This window comes from Natrix helvetica, assembly GCF_964273705.1.
Source record: "Natrix helvetica genome assembly, chromosome: 8".
Taxonomy (NCBI): Eukaryota; Metazoa; Chordata; class Lepidosauria; order Squamata; family Natricidae; genus Natrix; species Natrix helvetica.
Window position 1 is genome coordinate 8,079,029 of NC_138559.1, and position 15,147 is coordinate 8,094,175.

A 15,147-nucleotide genomic window follows, 5' to 3' on the forward strand; every position below is an offset into this window, starting at 1 on the left:
TGGACTAGAAGACCTCCAAAGTCCCTTTCAACTCTTGTTATTTTATGTCTATGTTGATTTTTTGACCCGAACTTGGACAGCATCAGAGGTGGTATTTAGCAGGTTCTGACCGGTTCTGGAGAACCAGTAGTGAAAATTGTGAGTAGTTTGGAGAACCGGCAAATACCACCTCTGACTGGCCCCGCCCCCTTCCATTCTCTGCCTCCTGAGTCTGATCGGGAGGGCGTGGAGATTTTGCAGTATCCTTCCCCTGCCACACACCCCAACCCACAACCAGCAAGCCATACCGTGCCCAATAAGTCACGCCCACAGAACCGGTAGTAAAAAAATTTAAATCCCACCACTTGTCACAGCATATATCTATTAAAGAATGTTGTAGCATCCAAGAATAATTTTTAAACTACAAAAATTAAAATAAAGTATATGCCACCAAGTGACAGTCCAAACAGTATTAAACTAGGCTGCATAAACAGAGGGATAGAATCAAGATCACGTGAAGGGTTAATACCACTTTGCAAGGCCTTGGGAAGGCCACACTTGGAATCCTGCATCCAGTTTTGGTTGCCAAGATGTAGAAAAGATGTGGAGACTTTGGAAAGAGTGCAGAGAAGAGCAACAAAGATGATTAGGAGACTCGAGGTTAAAACATATGAAGAACGGTTGCAGGAACTGGGCATGGCTAGTCTGATGAAAAGAAGAACTAGGGGAGACATGATAGCAGTCTTCCAATATCTCAGGGGTTGCCACAAAGAAGAGGGAGTCAAACTATTCTCCAAAGCACCTGAGGGCAGGACAAGAAGCAATGGGTGGAAACTAATCAAGGAGAGAAGCAACTTAGAGCTAAGGAGAAATTTCCTGACAGTTAGCACAATTAATCAGTGGAACAACTTTCCTCCAGAAGTTATGAATTCTCCAGCACTGGAAGTCCTTAAGAAGATGTTGGATAGCCATCTGTCTGAAACGGTATAGGGTTTCCTGCCTAGGCAGGGGGTTGGACTAGAAGACCTCCAGGGTCCCTTCCAACTCTGCTATTGTGTTATATTATTATTGTATCGTATTATATTTTCAGGCATTTCAATATCTTGTCCTTTTTTCACTTTGCTGTGAACCACCTTCTTGATGTTGCTCATCAAGAACACTGCATTTTTGTTCTAATCTATCTATCTATCTATCTCTATATGTATCTATATCAATCTATGTCTGTCTGTCTATCTATCTATCTATCATCTATCTATCTATCTATCTATCTATCTATCTTTCTATCATCTATCTATCTATCTATCTATCTATCTTTCTATCATCTATCTATCATCTATCTATCTTTCTATCTATCTATCTATCTATCTATCTATCTATCTATCATCTATCTATCTTTCTATCATCTATCTATCATCTATCTATCATCTATCTATCTATCTATCATCTATCTATCTATCATCTATCTATCTATCTATCTATCTATCTATCATCTATCTATCTATCATCTATCTATCTATCATCTATCTATCTATCTATCTATCTATCTATCTATCTATCTATCTATCTATCTATCTATCTATCTATCTATCTAGTACCCATTTTCTCATTAGCCTGACAGATTTAAGATGCCCAACATGACCTGCCACCAAATAAAAATGGAAGAATTGCTTCCCAGTGGTTGTCTGCTCCCTTTAGATGAAGAGTTTAAATAAGATTACCAAATGAACCAGCAGTTGGCCAACACTTTTGACTGTGGACACTCCCTCTTCTTTCACACCATTGCAGAGAGGCTGAAGTAAAAGTCGTTATTTGTGGCTCCTATAGCAGCAAAACACCAAGCTAAAATTGTAACAGTCATCTTCTCCAGCAGGAAAATTGGGCAGTCCTAGGACAACTCTCTTGTCAACAGGTGTGCTGGTGCAGATATTGCTTTCTAGAATAGAATAGAAGAGTAGAATAGAATAGAATAGAATAGAATAGAATAGGGGAAATAGGATAGGATAGAATTCTTTATTGGCCAAGTGTGATTGGACACACAAGGAATTTCTCTTTCGTGCCTCTGCTCTCCGTGTACATAAAGAAAAAATAAAATACATTCATCAAGAATCAAAAGATATAACACTTAGTGATAGTCATAGGTTACTAATAAGCAATCAAATTATGCTAGGAGACAAATAAAACAATATAAAATTTAAAGATACAAGCAACATGGTTATAGTTATAAGTGGCAAGAGATAGGTGGGGAGAGATAGGAAGGAAGAGAAGAATAATAGCAATACAGTCTTAGTAGGTAATGTGACAGTGTTGTGGGAATTATTTGTTTAGCAGAGGGATGGCATTTGGGGAAAAACTGTCCTTGTGTCTAGTTGTTCTGGTGTGCAGTGCTCTATAGCGTCGATATTTTCACGGCCCTCTTTTTGACCCATGCAGTGTGCAGGTCCTCAATGGAAGGCAGGCTAGATCAACTAATACCCTGTTTCCCCAAAAATAAGACCTCCCCGGATAATAAGCCCAATGGGGCTTTTGAGCGCATATGCTAAAATAAGCCCTCCCCTGAAAATAAGCTCTCCCCGAAAATATTGCAACACAGCAGCAGCCATGAGGTGACCACACTCGCCACCTCCAACTCAAAAATAAGACCTCCCCGAAAATAAGGCCAAGTGCTTATTTCGGGGAGCAAAAGAAAATAAGAGCCTGTCTTATTTTCGGGGAAACACGGTAAGGGTGGTAAATCAGAAGACCTTCCTTGCATTCCTTAGCAGTTCGAAGACTGAAGAAGTGTACGGGATTCTCCATAGTTTGAATGCTGCAACCTATGGGCTTAACCTCTGCTCTTTCAGACTCCAGAATTGGACTAGAGTTGGAAGGGACCATGGAGGTCTTCTAGTCCAGCCCTCTGCTCAAGCAGGAGACCCTGGGCCTTGTTCACTTGCTCATCATGAACCTTGTTCGCTTAACTTCTAGTTGTATTCCCAGGCACAAAGAATTGGGGCTATATGTTAAGTTTTGTCAGAATGTTCATGAACTGGAATAGGGCTTAGCAACTAAGTCAGCCAATGAGGAAACGGAAAGAGTATTTGCTGGAGACAGCTAGGTGCCTGGGCGGTGGCTTACTCCAACTGTTAAGCTCTGAGCTTTGAAACGAAGCTAGTCTGGACTTGTCTGCTGATCTGAACTAAAATAAAACTGCTTGCACTTGCTACCACGTTGGAAGAATCTGCTGTGGGTATTGTACATTGATTCATGTGTTGTTGTGTATATAAAGAAGTGAATGAATCCTGCTGACTCCGTTACCCGCGTGTGCTTTCTGGATTTCATTTTTGCAACAAACTGTTGACAAATTTCAGTTCAGAATGTGTATTACTCAAGCCTATATCCAAGAATCTAGTCAACTAAAGTTGAGCGCTAAATGGGCACCAGATAAGGGTTCTGTGGAATTCCAGGTGGCTTGGACTTAAAACCATTTGTGGCAGCGTAATGGCTCTGGGCTGATGGCTCACTTTAATTCCACCACCCAGTCCTGCCTGATCCTCTCCTACAGGTATAGTTCTTCCAATTTTGGCTGTTGTCGATCTGATTTCATTAGTCATTGTTGATAAGGCAGCCGTCTTGCTGAGTCACCACTCAGCTACTTTCATCCTCTGCTGATTTGAAGAGATAGCAACCCCAGAGGCTCTCAGGACCTTTGTCTGAATGAGACCCAGGGCTCTTAACGTTCCCGCTTTTCATCAACCTGACCAAAGGACGGGACCCAGGCACTCGTGGTGTCCTTGAAACGTAGAGATTCCCAGAAGAAGACGCCTTCTTCCACTAAAAATAAGGAGCCAGTGCACGGTGATAGTGTGGAGGAGAGGCTGGTCTCCATGGAGATGGTTTATATATCGGTACCCAAGCTACTTGCTCTTAAAAGCAGTGAGAACCATTTGGACGGAGGGTGATAGTAGCCTCGTTCAACACTCTAGGCAAGGACAGTGATTACCTTTGACATTTTGACATGTAATGGTTGGAAGAAATGTCCTTCTGGGTTCAGTTCCAAGTGGGGGAAAAGACACTGGAAACATGGAGGCTGAAGAAGAAAAGAAAAAGAAAGAGGAGCTTGCTAAGAGTTCCTGAGCTTTTTATACTCTCTGTTTGGCCCCACCTCTCTGTTTCCTGTTCCTGTGTAAGAAATGTATTCTGATTGGTTGTCAAACTCCCCAGGGGCGGGGGGGGGTGTCTCTTAGCTAACTTTGTAGAGGGATAATCCTATCTTTGTTATGTAGAGGAGACTGGCTCAGGCATTTTAATGGCCCATTGACAAAGGTGGGGGCTATTAAGAGTGAGTTTGCTTCCGGCCCAAAAACATGTTTCTCCATTTCTGATCCAGGAAAATATAATATTCTGTCTTTCCAATATTTTCCAGGATATTTCATTTTTCTAGGAGGGAGGGGGGTTAACTTCCTACATGATAGTTGATGGGGCTGCTATAAAGAAGAGGGAAGGGGTCAACTTCTTTTCCAAAGCACCTGAAGGCAGGACAAGAAACAAAAGATGGAAACTGAACAGAGAGAGAAGCAACCTAGAACTAAGGAGAAACTTCGTGAAAGTGAGAACAATTAAAGCCAGTTGTGGGTGCTTCATCAATGGAGGATTTTAAGGACTAAACAACCATTTATCTAAAATGGTCTAGGGGAGCTGTTCCCAATGTGAGGCCCATTTTTTAAATGGATTTTTAATGGGGGCAATTTGAACCTTATTTAAACCAAGCTAATGGCCTTTTAAGCTTCCTCCGCATGAGTAGAGTTCACTTTTTGAGTAAAGTAAGAATTATATGTGGGGGGGGGGATCAGGATTTTTAAAACGCTTAGGTGGGACATGGCCAAGAAAAGATTGGGAACCACTGATATAGGGTCCCCTGCTTGAGCAGGGGGTTGGACTAGAAGACCTCCAAGATCCCTTCCAATTGCTGTTCTATGCTATTCTTCTGTTCTGTTCTATTCCTAATTCTTTATTCTATTCTATTCTATTCTACTCTATGCTACTCCTAATTCTTTATTCTATTCTGTTCTATTCTTCTTCTATTTCTATTTTATTCTATTCTATTCCTAATTCTTCATTCTGTTCTCTTCTGCTCTACTCTACACCTAATTCTTTATTCTATTCTTCTGTTCTATTCTGTTCTGTTCTATTTTATTCTATTCTATTCCTAGTTCCTTATTCTGTTCTGTTCTACTCTATTCTACTCCTAATTCTTTATTCTATTCTATTCTTTTCTATTCTATTTTTCTAATTTCTGTTTCTATTCTGAAATTTAGGTTGACATTCTTTCTGTAAGACCAAGTTCTCCCTTGATCAGAGTAGGATGAATTTCTTGTGAGTGCAGGTCCTGTATAGACAAACAGCAGCATTTGGTACCTATAGAAGCACTGGGGTTGTCATAAGGTTTGGCAATAAGGCAACTACTTATGCGTGCCACCAAACCAGAATCGGTTGCTTAGAACGTAGCATTAGATCTGCCCTGGTGCGATTCTCCTCCACCCAAGACCTCCTTCCACACACAGTAACTTTCTTAAAAGTTTTGCAAGGCCAACACCTGGGGATCTAGAACCTAAGAAGGGGAGACATCTGGATCGATCTCGGGAGGAGCCAGTCTAGGCCCTGCCATTGAAGTGGGAATTCAACCAGGGAGAAAAGTTTGTACGTATTGTGCTTGGGTTCCCCCCTAGAAGGCATGGAGTTTACAGATGGGAATACTCATCCCCCTGTGCCGGCTGTTGGGATGACTGTGGGGCAAGCATCACCGCGATGGAAAAAGCTGGGATTTTGAGCATATGCTGTCGCTTTCAGTTGCCATGGCGACGGTGCATGAAAGGGAGAGTCGCAGCAAGGCAGTGTGATCTAGTGAGTTAAGCTCCACGGCAAATGAGGCTAAGTATCCTCCGCTTTCACTCCCTGCTCTTTGCTGGCTTGGGGTAACCTTGGCGGGAGGGGGGGGGAGGGAGGTCCCTGCCCTTTTGGCGATCCATTTAGAATGCAGGTTCTAAGAATAGCTGCGTTGTGGGGGTGTTGGACAGGATTAGCCAGCATTTGTGAAAATCCTCGCGTTGCCAGTGAAATCTTCCCGAGGGTTAAGAGAAACTCCCCAGTTGGTTTCTCCGGGGAATGTGCCTCTTCTCCCATACCTCTAAAGGTAGCTTGGTGTAGGGCAGTGAAGGCGTATGTTTTCGGACCAAGTGCCCAAACCGGAACGTACGTGCCAGTGGTGGATTTGGCGGCCTGGGTCACTGGAACTGGCAGCGACCCAGGCCTGCCATGTCCCTGAACTGGTTGTCCGGCACCGCCATCTTGTTTTTCACTTCTGCACATGTGCAGAACTATTTTTATGGCACTGCGTATGTGCACACAGCATGCATCAAGCAAACCGGCAATAGTGCCTGCCGGAACCTACCCCTGGTGCATGCATGCGTGTGCATGAGCACGGGCTAGAGTGCCAGAAACCCAAAGACTAGCTAGCCAATGCACATGCGCTGGTTTCAAGAAAAGAGCCAGGATGGAAAGCCAGCAGCAGAAACGCAGAAGGTACACACACACACACACACACACACACACTGATGGAATCTAGCTGTCAATCCTGAAGCTGACCAGACCGAGGCCATCTTGGAAGCTTCAGTGGAGGAAGGGGGGAAATAAAGATAGCGGGTTTTGTAGCCAAAACAAAATACTTTCTCCTGGGAACCAAGGACATTCCTGCAGGTAAAAGGAGAGAGGAGGAGCAATGTCACCAGGCAACCGTACAGCACCCTGATTGGACCATTTGTATGGGAAATGGGGGGGGGGGCTTTTGCTTTTAATTAGGTGAAAACCACGGGAATCTTCAGAGTCGGTTTTCACCAGCCTGTGCCAATATGATATATCCAATAAAAACTGTTATTTGAGGAATTTACCTGCCTCGGAGTTCTGATACTAATATTTTCAAGTTGTCTAGTAGAATTATTGTCTGGCATTGATTTTGAAAACGTTAAAAAAAAATCCCGCCTTTGCTTCCAACGTTGCAGTTTGGCTAGGAAAATGGGCCCGTTTATTTGCAAGGAGTTGTGTCCCAGATCACAACTTTTCAAACTTGTGTTTGTCCGGCGCGTGGAGTTTTCATAGCAGTAGCTATAGAGAAGGCTGAACGTTCATCTTATCTTCCAGCAACTTCAAAGAGAAACCTTAGGCAAGACTCAACCGATGTCGTAACAAATCATTTTGAAATCTTTTTTTTTAAACCACCCACAAACCCAATTCCAATCTCAAGTATTAAAATTCCGCATTGGTGTTGTCAAGTTTCCTAACAATGCCGTAAATGATTCATAATAAGCGAGCCAATGTTTTAATACAAAAACCAGTCATTTATTAATAGCTTCATTAGGAACATTTATTCGCAGCCAATTCTTTGCTTTGTTTATCTGCTTCTGAACTTTACCCCTGTTCCTTCCCTCCCCTCAGTCTGTGTCATAAATCACGTTACCCAATAGATACACCCATCTCAAACCAGCTACTGTAATCGGAGATACAGCTCCGCCAACATTATGCATGGAATGTCAACACAGAAGAGTTGACAGGTGTTTTCTCCAGGTGAGGTAGGATGGCTAAAACAGATGGCTATGTTTCTAAAAGATTCCTATTCTGTCCCTCCAGGTTGTATATTACACCGAGATGTACAAGATATTTGGCGAATTAACGGAACAGATTGACGAGCCCGACTTAACGGACGAGCAGAGGGAGAAGGAGAGCGAAGCCAAGCTGAACGAGCTGAGGGCCCTCTCCATTGTGGCTGATGACTGACCTCCAGCTTTTACAAATCCTTGATGGGGACAGCTGATGATGAAATGGATAAAGACAGGAAGTTGAACATTGCTTCCGATTTCTGAAGGCTTGAACCCTTTAAAGCAGGGGTCTCCAACCTTGGCAACTTTAAGACTTGTAGACTTCAAGAGTTCAGAAATCTGGGAGTTGAAGTCCACAAGTCTTAAAGTTGCCAAGGTTGGAGACCCCCATTTTAAACCCTTGTTAGCACTGATTTTAATCTGGATGTTGCTATTTGCTACAGCTCTTTAAATCCTGAACGTCTTTTATCTGTATTAATAACAAGATGGTAAGAGTCCTGCGTTAAGAGATTTGTGAAGTTTGAAAAATCAGAGGAATTTACCCTTAAAAAGGATAAGTGAACAAGCTTTTTAATTCAGTCTTTCCGAAATCAGGGTCCACCTGACAGCTGAATTACGAGTGGTATCCTCAGTAAGCATAGTTACCCAAGGTGGCTCAGTGGCTAAGATGCTGAGCTTGTCGATTGGAAAGGTCGGCAGTTTGGCGGTTCAAATCCCTAGCGCTGTGTAACGGAGTGAGCTCCCGTTACTTGTCCCAGCTTTTGCCAACCTAGCAGTTCAAAAGGATACAAAAATGTGAGTAGAAAAATAGGGACCACTTTGTTTGGAAGGTAACAGCGTTCCGTGCACCTTTGCCGTTTAGTCATGCTGGTCAATGACCATGGAGAAGTCTTCAGACAGCGCTGGCTCTTGGGCTTTGAAACAGAGATGAGCACCGCCTCCTCGAGTCGGGAATGAGTAGCACATATGTGCGAGGGGAACCTTTATCTTAACACCCCCCCCCCCCCAAATACTACCAGTAACCTAATTGGCTAAAATGTTTTTACTTCCGATGTTTAAAGAATGTCATCATTGCACTGAGCTCCTTGTCTGGTTTGTGTCTTTGTGGCATTGAAAGCTGTCTAAAAATAGTGGCATCCTTTAAAAACGGATTGGTAGAGTAGCTTAATCCTACTGAATGTAATATAATTCTTACCAAGTGTAAATCATGATTTTCAAAGAACTGGACAGGACACAGATTATACTTTCCCTTGGTACAATCGACATGAATATTATATCTCGCACTGTGCAGGTTTCAATGGAAGTGCATCACTACTGAAATGTTATTTACAGGGAAAAAGAGTCTCAGTGTGTTGGTGAAATCCTTTGGCCATCCTATACAGGGGCTGCGATTTAAACTAATAAATGTTGTTCTTACTGGGGGTGGCTAGCCAGGAATGCAGGTCTTCCTTTATCTTTCTGGACTAACTCCTGGTTTGTTGGCATTGGTGCCTCCCACCTGTTGCCTTTGCCTGTCTTAATTATGATTAATGAGAATATTGTAGATGATTCTTTTGGTTCTTCTGTAACCCATACTTCTAATTTTATTTTTTCAAAAAAAAAAATCTCGCTGGATTATTTGACTCTGTCCCTCTGTGCGTGAGAATGGAGCTGCACCCATGACTGATGCATGGGAAGCTGCCTAATTAATTTTGCAAAGCTGTTTGAAGGCAGCCGGAAATAACTTGACATGCTCTGTTTAGGTCACATTACATACATTTTAAGAATTGAGGTATGGGCAACATTTTATTAATTATGGTCAAAGTCAACCACTCTCGTAAACATGATAAGGCTTGTACTGTATTGGTTTTTCTTTCCCCATACTTGTGAAGCAAACTCTGTCATATCACGTTCTCAAACATTGTCCTAAAGGTGCTTTTTCAGGAGGCAACTGGACTTTCTGGTTTTTTCTTTTGAAGACGTTTCGCTTCTCATCCAAGAAGCTTCTTCAGCTCTGACTGGATGGTGGGGAATGGAAGGATTTATAGTCCTTGCAGACAGCTGGTCATTTGCATCCTTTTTAGAGGGTCGTTGAAGCCACTTGGAGGTTTGTCTGTGTCCTCAGGGTCACCTGAGTGGTGCTCCTGGATGTGTGGGAGTAGGAATGGATTTCCAGAGGGAAAAAATTGCAGACTACGGGAACTCAGGTGACTGAGGACACAGGCAAACCTCCAAGTGGCCTCAACGACCCTCTAAAACAGTGTTTCTCAAACTTGGCGACTTTAAGTCCTGTGGACTTCAACTCCCAGAATCCCCCAGCCAGCATAGCTGGCTGGGGAATTCTGGGAGTTGAAGTCCACAGGACTTAAAGTCGCCAAGTTTGAGAAACACTGTTCTAAAAGGATGCAAATGACCAGCTGTCTGCAAAGAGTATAAATCCTTCCATTCCCCACCATCCAGTCAGAGCTGAAGCAGCTTCTTGGATGAGAAGGGAAACATCTTCAAAAGAAAAAAACAGAAAGTCCAATTGCCTCCTGAAATGAAGCACTTTGGGGGCAACCATGTTCTGGATGGCCAAGAATCTCTACAGAGTTCTCAAATATTGTGCTTTTCCGGCTACCTCCCTTAATCCAACACAGTGATCCCTTGAGCAACAGCCTGCCAGCAGCGTACGTGGAACAAAAGGCCGCCCAAGAGCTGCGTCTGGGCGCAAAAAAAAAAAAAAGACACAGAGCCCATTTCCAAGTGAGGAAGAGACTTTTATAAAAGTAACTTGGCCAGTTAAATACAAGTTGTTACCACATTTACAGACTAAAAGCAACACATTCAGAAGTGACAGACCACCTGAGGGTGGGGAAGCAAGTGGCCAGGGCAAATGCAGCGAGTACCTACTGGAGGGAGGGGCCTGAGCCCGGCCACTGCTTTGCATAGGCCCACCAGTTACTCTGCTAAAGTCTACACCGTGGGAACCCCATGGCCTCCAGCTGTGCCCAGCCCTCCCAGCTGTGTGCTACGCCTGTCCAATGGAAGTTCAACGGATCGCAGGCCCCTCCCGCTGCCAAAAATCCCAGATCCTCAAAACTCAAGATCCGCTGAAAGGGCATTTCACTTTTGTCGGAAGGCTAGTGATGAAAACTCAAGTGGGTCCCGGAGCAAGTAAATGACAGGGAGTGGAGGAAGAAGAGGAGGGACTCACGGCGTGTTTTTTTCTTAAAATGGCTAAAATGCTGGCCCCAAAGTATGTACGATGTTGACGCTCAAGCCACAGCACCCGGGGAAAACTCGCGAGCCATCCTGAACGCGCGACCCAGAAAAGGCAGAGGCAGGAGGAGCTGCTGGCCTTAGAGCTAGCGGGTAAAAGCCTGCCGACCGCCAGGAGGCCATCTCCCCCCCTCCCCCAAGGCACCAGCCGGCCCAAGGCAGGCAGAAGGCCGCCCCTCAAGCTGGACATAGAGGGGAAGTGGAGAGAGGGGGGCTTAAAAACATCTCCATGCAGCAGCACAAAGAGGCTAGCGATGCCTGGTCTTCTGGAGCAGTCAGGACCTGCGTTGTTCTCGGTACGGAGCTAACGTTCCCAATCCAAGACTTGCTGTTGGCCAACAGCCCCAAATACCTACCCTGTAGCTTCTTCTGACCATCAAAATGCCTAGCTCTAACAGGTATTCCTTTAAACAAGTGGGGGAGGGGCAGGGGGGGTTTCCAGCAGATGAACGGTGGCTCCTAGTCATGCAGGACTAGGGGCCCTTTTCCCCTCCCCAAGCTTGGGGTGAGGAGGGGGTGGTCGAGGATGAAAACCAGCTGCTGCAGCCTTTCACAGAGTGGCAAAAAAGTTGACGGTTTCAAAGGCTTACCTCCCCCCCCCCAACAACCGCTTAACTCACAGACCCCCAAAATATCAAACCAAAGGTTGTACTGATCTCCCCTGCCAAGATGATTTCCTTCTGTAGGGAGCATCAGTTGCTGGAAACGGAGAGCGACGTGGCTTCCTTCTCTAAGCAGTTGTTGGTCTGAAAGAGACAAAGGGAAAATAGGAAGAGAGAGCAGGGAGGGCAAAGATTGTTTTTTTTTTTAATTTTTAAAAAGTTTTTTGTTAGATAAATGTTCAAAAACGTTGGACATAGTGAGACATTTCTGGCATAAACGTTTCCACATAGTGCAGGGGTGTCCAAACTTGGCAACTTTAAGACTTGTGGACTTCAACTCCCAGAATTCCCCAGCCAGCAGAGCTGGCTGGGGAATTCTGGGAGTTGAAGTCCACAAGTCTTAAAGTTGCCAAGTTTGGACACCCCTGACATAGTGATTAGATCTTACAACAATTACAATTTATATCCATTACATAGGTGTATGTAGTCAGTCAGTTTACCTGTCCGTTATTACTAATCATACAAATACATATCCAGTTCCTACCTATCACACATTCTTAATACCCTATTTTTCGATTCTTCACTTGTTGTGTTTTACTGTCCGGCCTTTTCCCCTCATTTCTAACCATTTGTCCCAGATTTCGTGATACTCCGTCTCACCCTCGTCTTTGAGCTCTAGAGTCAATCTGTTCATTTCTGCGCACGTCAGTATCTTATTTATTATTTCTTCTTCCAAGGGAATCTCTTTATGTTTCCATTTTTGTGCAAAAATCAGACTTTGCCGCCGTTAAAATATGCAGCATTAAATATAGTCCACCTTATGGCAAAGATTGCTAATGATTTACAACAGGGGTCTCCCAACTTTGGAAACTTTAAGCCTGGCTGGGGAATTCTGGGAGTTGAAGTCTGCCAGGCTTCAAGTTGCCAAGGTTGGAGACCCCCTCAGCTACAACATGACAGTCAATCTGACTGGCATATTTCCTGAACAATCAGAGCAATGGCATGCCTCCAGAAGTTACTGATGCTCCATCATTGGAAATCTTCAAGAAGAGACAGGACAACCCATTTGTTCAGAATGGTGTAGGAGGTTGGAGTAGAACAGGGGTCTTCAATTGTGGCAACTTAAGACTTGTGGACTTCAACTTCCAGAATTCTGAACTCTGGGAGTTGAAGTCCACAAGTCTTAAAGTTGCCAAGGTTGTCAACTTTGCTGGCTTGAGGAATTCTGGGAGTTGGTCCACAAAAATTAAAGTTGCCAAGGTTAGAGACCCCTGGACTAGAAGACCTCAAAGGCCCGTTCCAATTCTTTTATTCTACATTCTAACCCAATCACTTTGTCTTTAAGCTCCTATAAAGACCTTCATCTGAATTCACGGAGCTCATTGCCATGCTTTGCTTAACCAGAATCCTGATTATCGTGTCTCAATTCTAGACACACTAAACTGTCAAAACCTTCGTTTGGAGCAGAGTCCGAACTGATGAACTGTATGTTCCAAGCAGTTGCAAGGATGCAACATTATTTCAGGCACAACTGGAGAAAGTAGGTAATTGAAAAGTTCCCACTCCCAAATGCCTGGACGAAGGATTTTCATCTCTTCATTACTCTCTGTGAGGGGCTATGTTGAAAACAGATCAATCTCATAGTTGATTTTTTTTGGCTGCAGTGTGGAAAACTTAGTAACTTCTCTACAGGTGGAAATTTGCTTTTGGGAAAAAAGGTGCGCAGAGGGGAGAAAACACTGGGGAGGGGGGGAAGCATGCTAAAATCCTGGTCCCCCATTTGGTGTCCTTTGGTGCCAAGATCTCCCCCAAACACCTCTGGATAGACACCAAAAGAAGTTAACTGCTTCAATTCAGTCTTCATATAGGCATGCCTACCAGCCCAGAATAGGGACACAGTAGCCCAGTGGCTAAGATGCTCAGCTTGTCAATCAGGAAGGGCTGTTTGGCGGTTCAAATCCCTAGCCCCATGTAACGGAGTGAGCTCCCGCTACTTGTCCCAGCTTCTACCAACCTAGCGGTTCAAAAGCACGTAAAAATGCAAGTAGAAAAATAGGAGCCACCTTTGGTGGGAAGGTAAGAGTGTTCTTTCGGTGCACTTTTGGTGTTTAGTCATGCCAGCCACATGACCACGGAGACGTCTTCGGACAGCACTGGCTCTTTGCCTTTGAAACAGATGAGCACCGCCCCCTAGAGTCGGGAATGACTAGCACATATGTGCGGGGGAACCTTTACCAGCCCGAAGAATTTTTTTTTAATGGACGCTGCAGGGAACATTGTGGGAAGCTACAAACATTTGGGGAAGCAACACCACCAATTTTCATTCTTCTGGGTCACATCTATTTTGTAGTAGCAGCAACGTAATTTTTCTCCAAAACACCATGAAGAAAAAGGCCCACCTGCTTCCCCAAAATGGGAGAATCTTGTATAGAGAGCAACATTTAACATATTCGGCACCAAATAAAACATCATTTCACTTTTACAGACCAGCATATATGGACTATTTTAAAGTATCATCCATTATTGGGACAAAGTCAAGCACAGAGTCATGGGGAGCCTTAAAAGCATCCAGCTCTTCACGGCGTTCCCTGATGAATGTGGGCTCACAAATGCCTCATTTTCTCTCTCTTTTTAAGGAGGTCACCTGGGGCTGAGGTAGACAATAGCAATGCCCCTGACCAACGTAGGGAAAAACATCCAAAGAGGCCAAAGCAGTTGTATTGCCTGTTGTCCTAAGCACACTGAAGTCAATGGAATAGACTTCTGAATAAACACACACACAGACACACCATCTGCAAGCACAATTTGGATGATCTGTTCTTAAGAGAACCTGAGTTCTCTTTGCAGCTCAAGGTGTCCTTCCAAAGGGATGAGAGTTCTCCCACTCTCTACTAAGTGCTGCACAGCTGCCCACACCGCCTAGGAGTTTCTGAGCAGATGTCCAGTTCTAGATCTATCAAGCCATAACTGCTTGAAGATCAACACTCCACATCTTCTACTGTATAAATATATAAAAATGGCTCTGTGTGTGTTGCAGCATAACTTTGGAAAGCCTCGAGCAATTTCATCCAAACACAGATGACTTGCTCTCTGGAAACAAATACTATGGGGGTAAGACGCCCCTAACACCCCTCAGGGTGTGTGTTCTGTTGTGACTTCAAATGACTTCTACTGTACTGCTATAAAATGGCTTCTAATGTACAGCGCAGTGGAGTTGCAAGGGGGAAAATCCAACATTAGAAATTACGTTGGGTCCAGACATTTTCACCCTATAAATAAATACCCGGGCAACGCCAGGTTATCGGCTAGTTTACTACAAAAGCACCATTGGGTTCGATTGTCAGCCTACCTTCTCAATTATCTTCTGGATTTCCAGTTGCAAAGGAACCAGGCGCTTTTTATTCTCCTGCAGCAGCCTTTGAAAATGGGATTTTTGCTTTTCAGATGTTTTCGACTGCTCGTCCATCTCAGTCAGGCGCTTCTGTAAATCCTGCACTTCCAGCGTCAAAGCCTTGTTGGAGGCCTCCGTGGATGAGAAGCGTAGCTGGGACTCTTCTACGCAGGCAGTCGATTGGAATCGTTTGCGGAGCAGAAAGTTAACAGAGAGAAGTGTAAGCTCCTAGTCAGAACAAGGGAGAGCCAAAATTGCCAGTATCTCACTCTGGAGGGAAGCCTATTTATATAAGGACCAATTACGG

General features: G+C 44.2%; 2 protein-coding genes across 4 annotated transcripts in view; one reads left to right on the forward strand and one right to left on the reverse strand.

Moving 5' to 3' along the window:
- The window catches only part of BIN3 (bridging integrator 3), a 177,000-nt gene that overhangs the window by 139,662 nt on the left and 22,191 nt on the right, over nucleotides 1–15,147 (forward strand). The window contains exon 9 of one of the 2 annotated variants that reach the window (XR_014176026.1): nucleotides 7,639–7,846. Coding sequence is in view for 1 of the 2 variants with exons in the window: in XM_081960820.1 (XP_081816946.1) it covers nucleotides 7,639–7,785 (147 nt within the window). In the remaining variant the exon portion in view is untranslated. Of the gene's footprint in view, nucleotides 1–7,638; nucleotides 8,601–15,147 lie in introns of those variants that run through there. The other variant, XM_081960820.1, reaches the window with a different exon arrangement.
- Nucleotides 10,325–15,147, reverse strand: part of LOC309396024 (cell cycle and apoptosis regulator protein 2-like) — a 39,726-nt gene continuing 34,903 nt past the window's right edge. For both annotated transcript variants that reach the window (XM_081960740.1, XM_081960739.1), the window contains 2 exons: nucleotides 14,799–15,004; nucleotides 10,325–11,593 (listed from right to left, as the gene is read on the reverse strand). In XM_081960740.1, coding sequence (XP_081816866.1) covers nucleotides 11,540–11,593; nucleotides 14,799–15,004 — 260 coding nt within the window. In that variant the 3' untranslated portion in view covers nucleotides 10,325–11,539. The remainder of the gene's footprint in view (nucleotides 11,594–14,798; nucleotides 15,005–15,147) is intronic.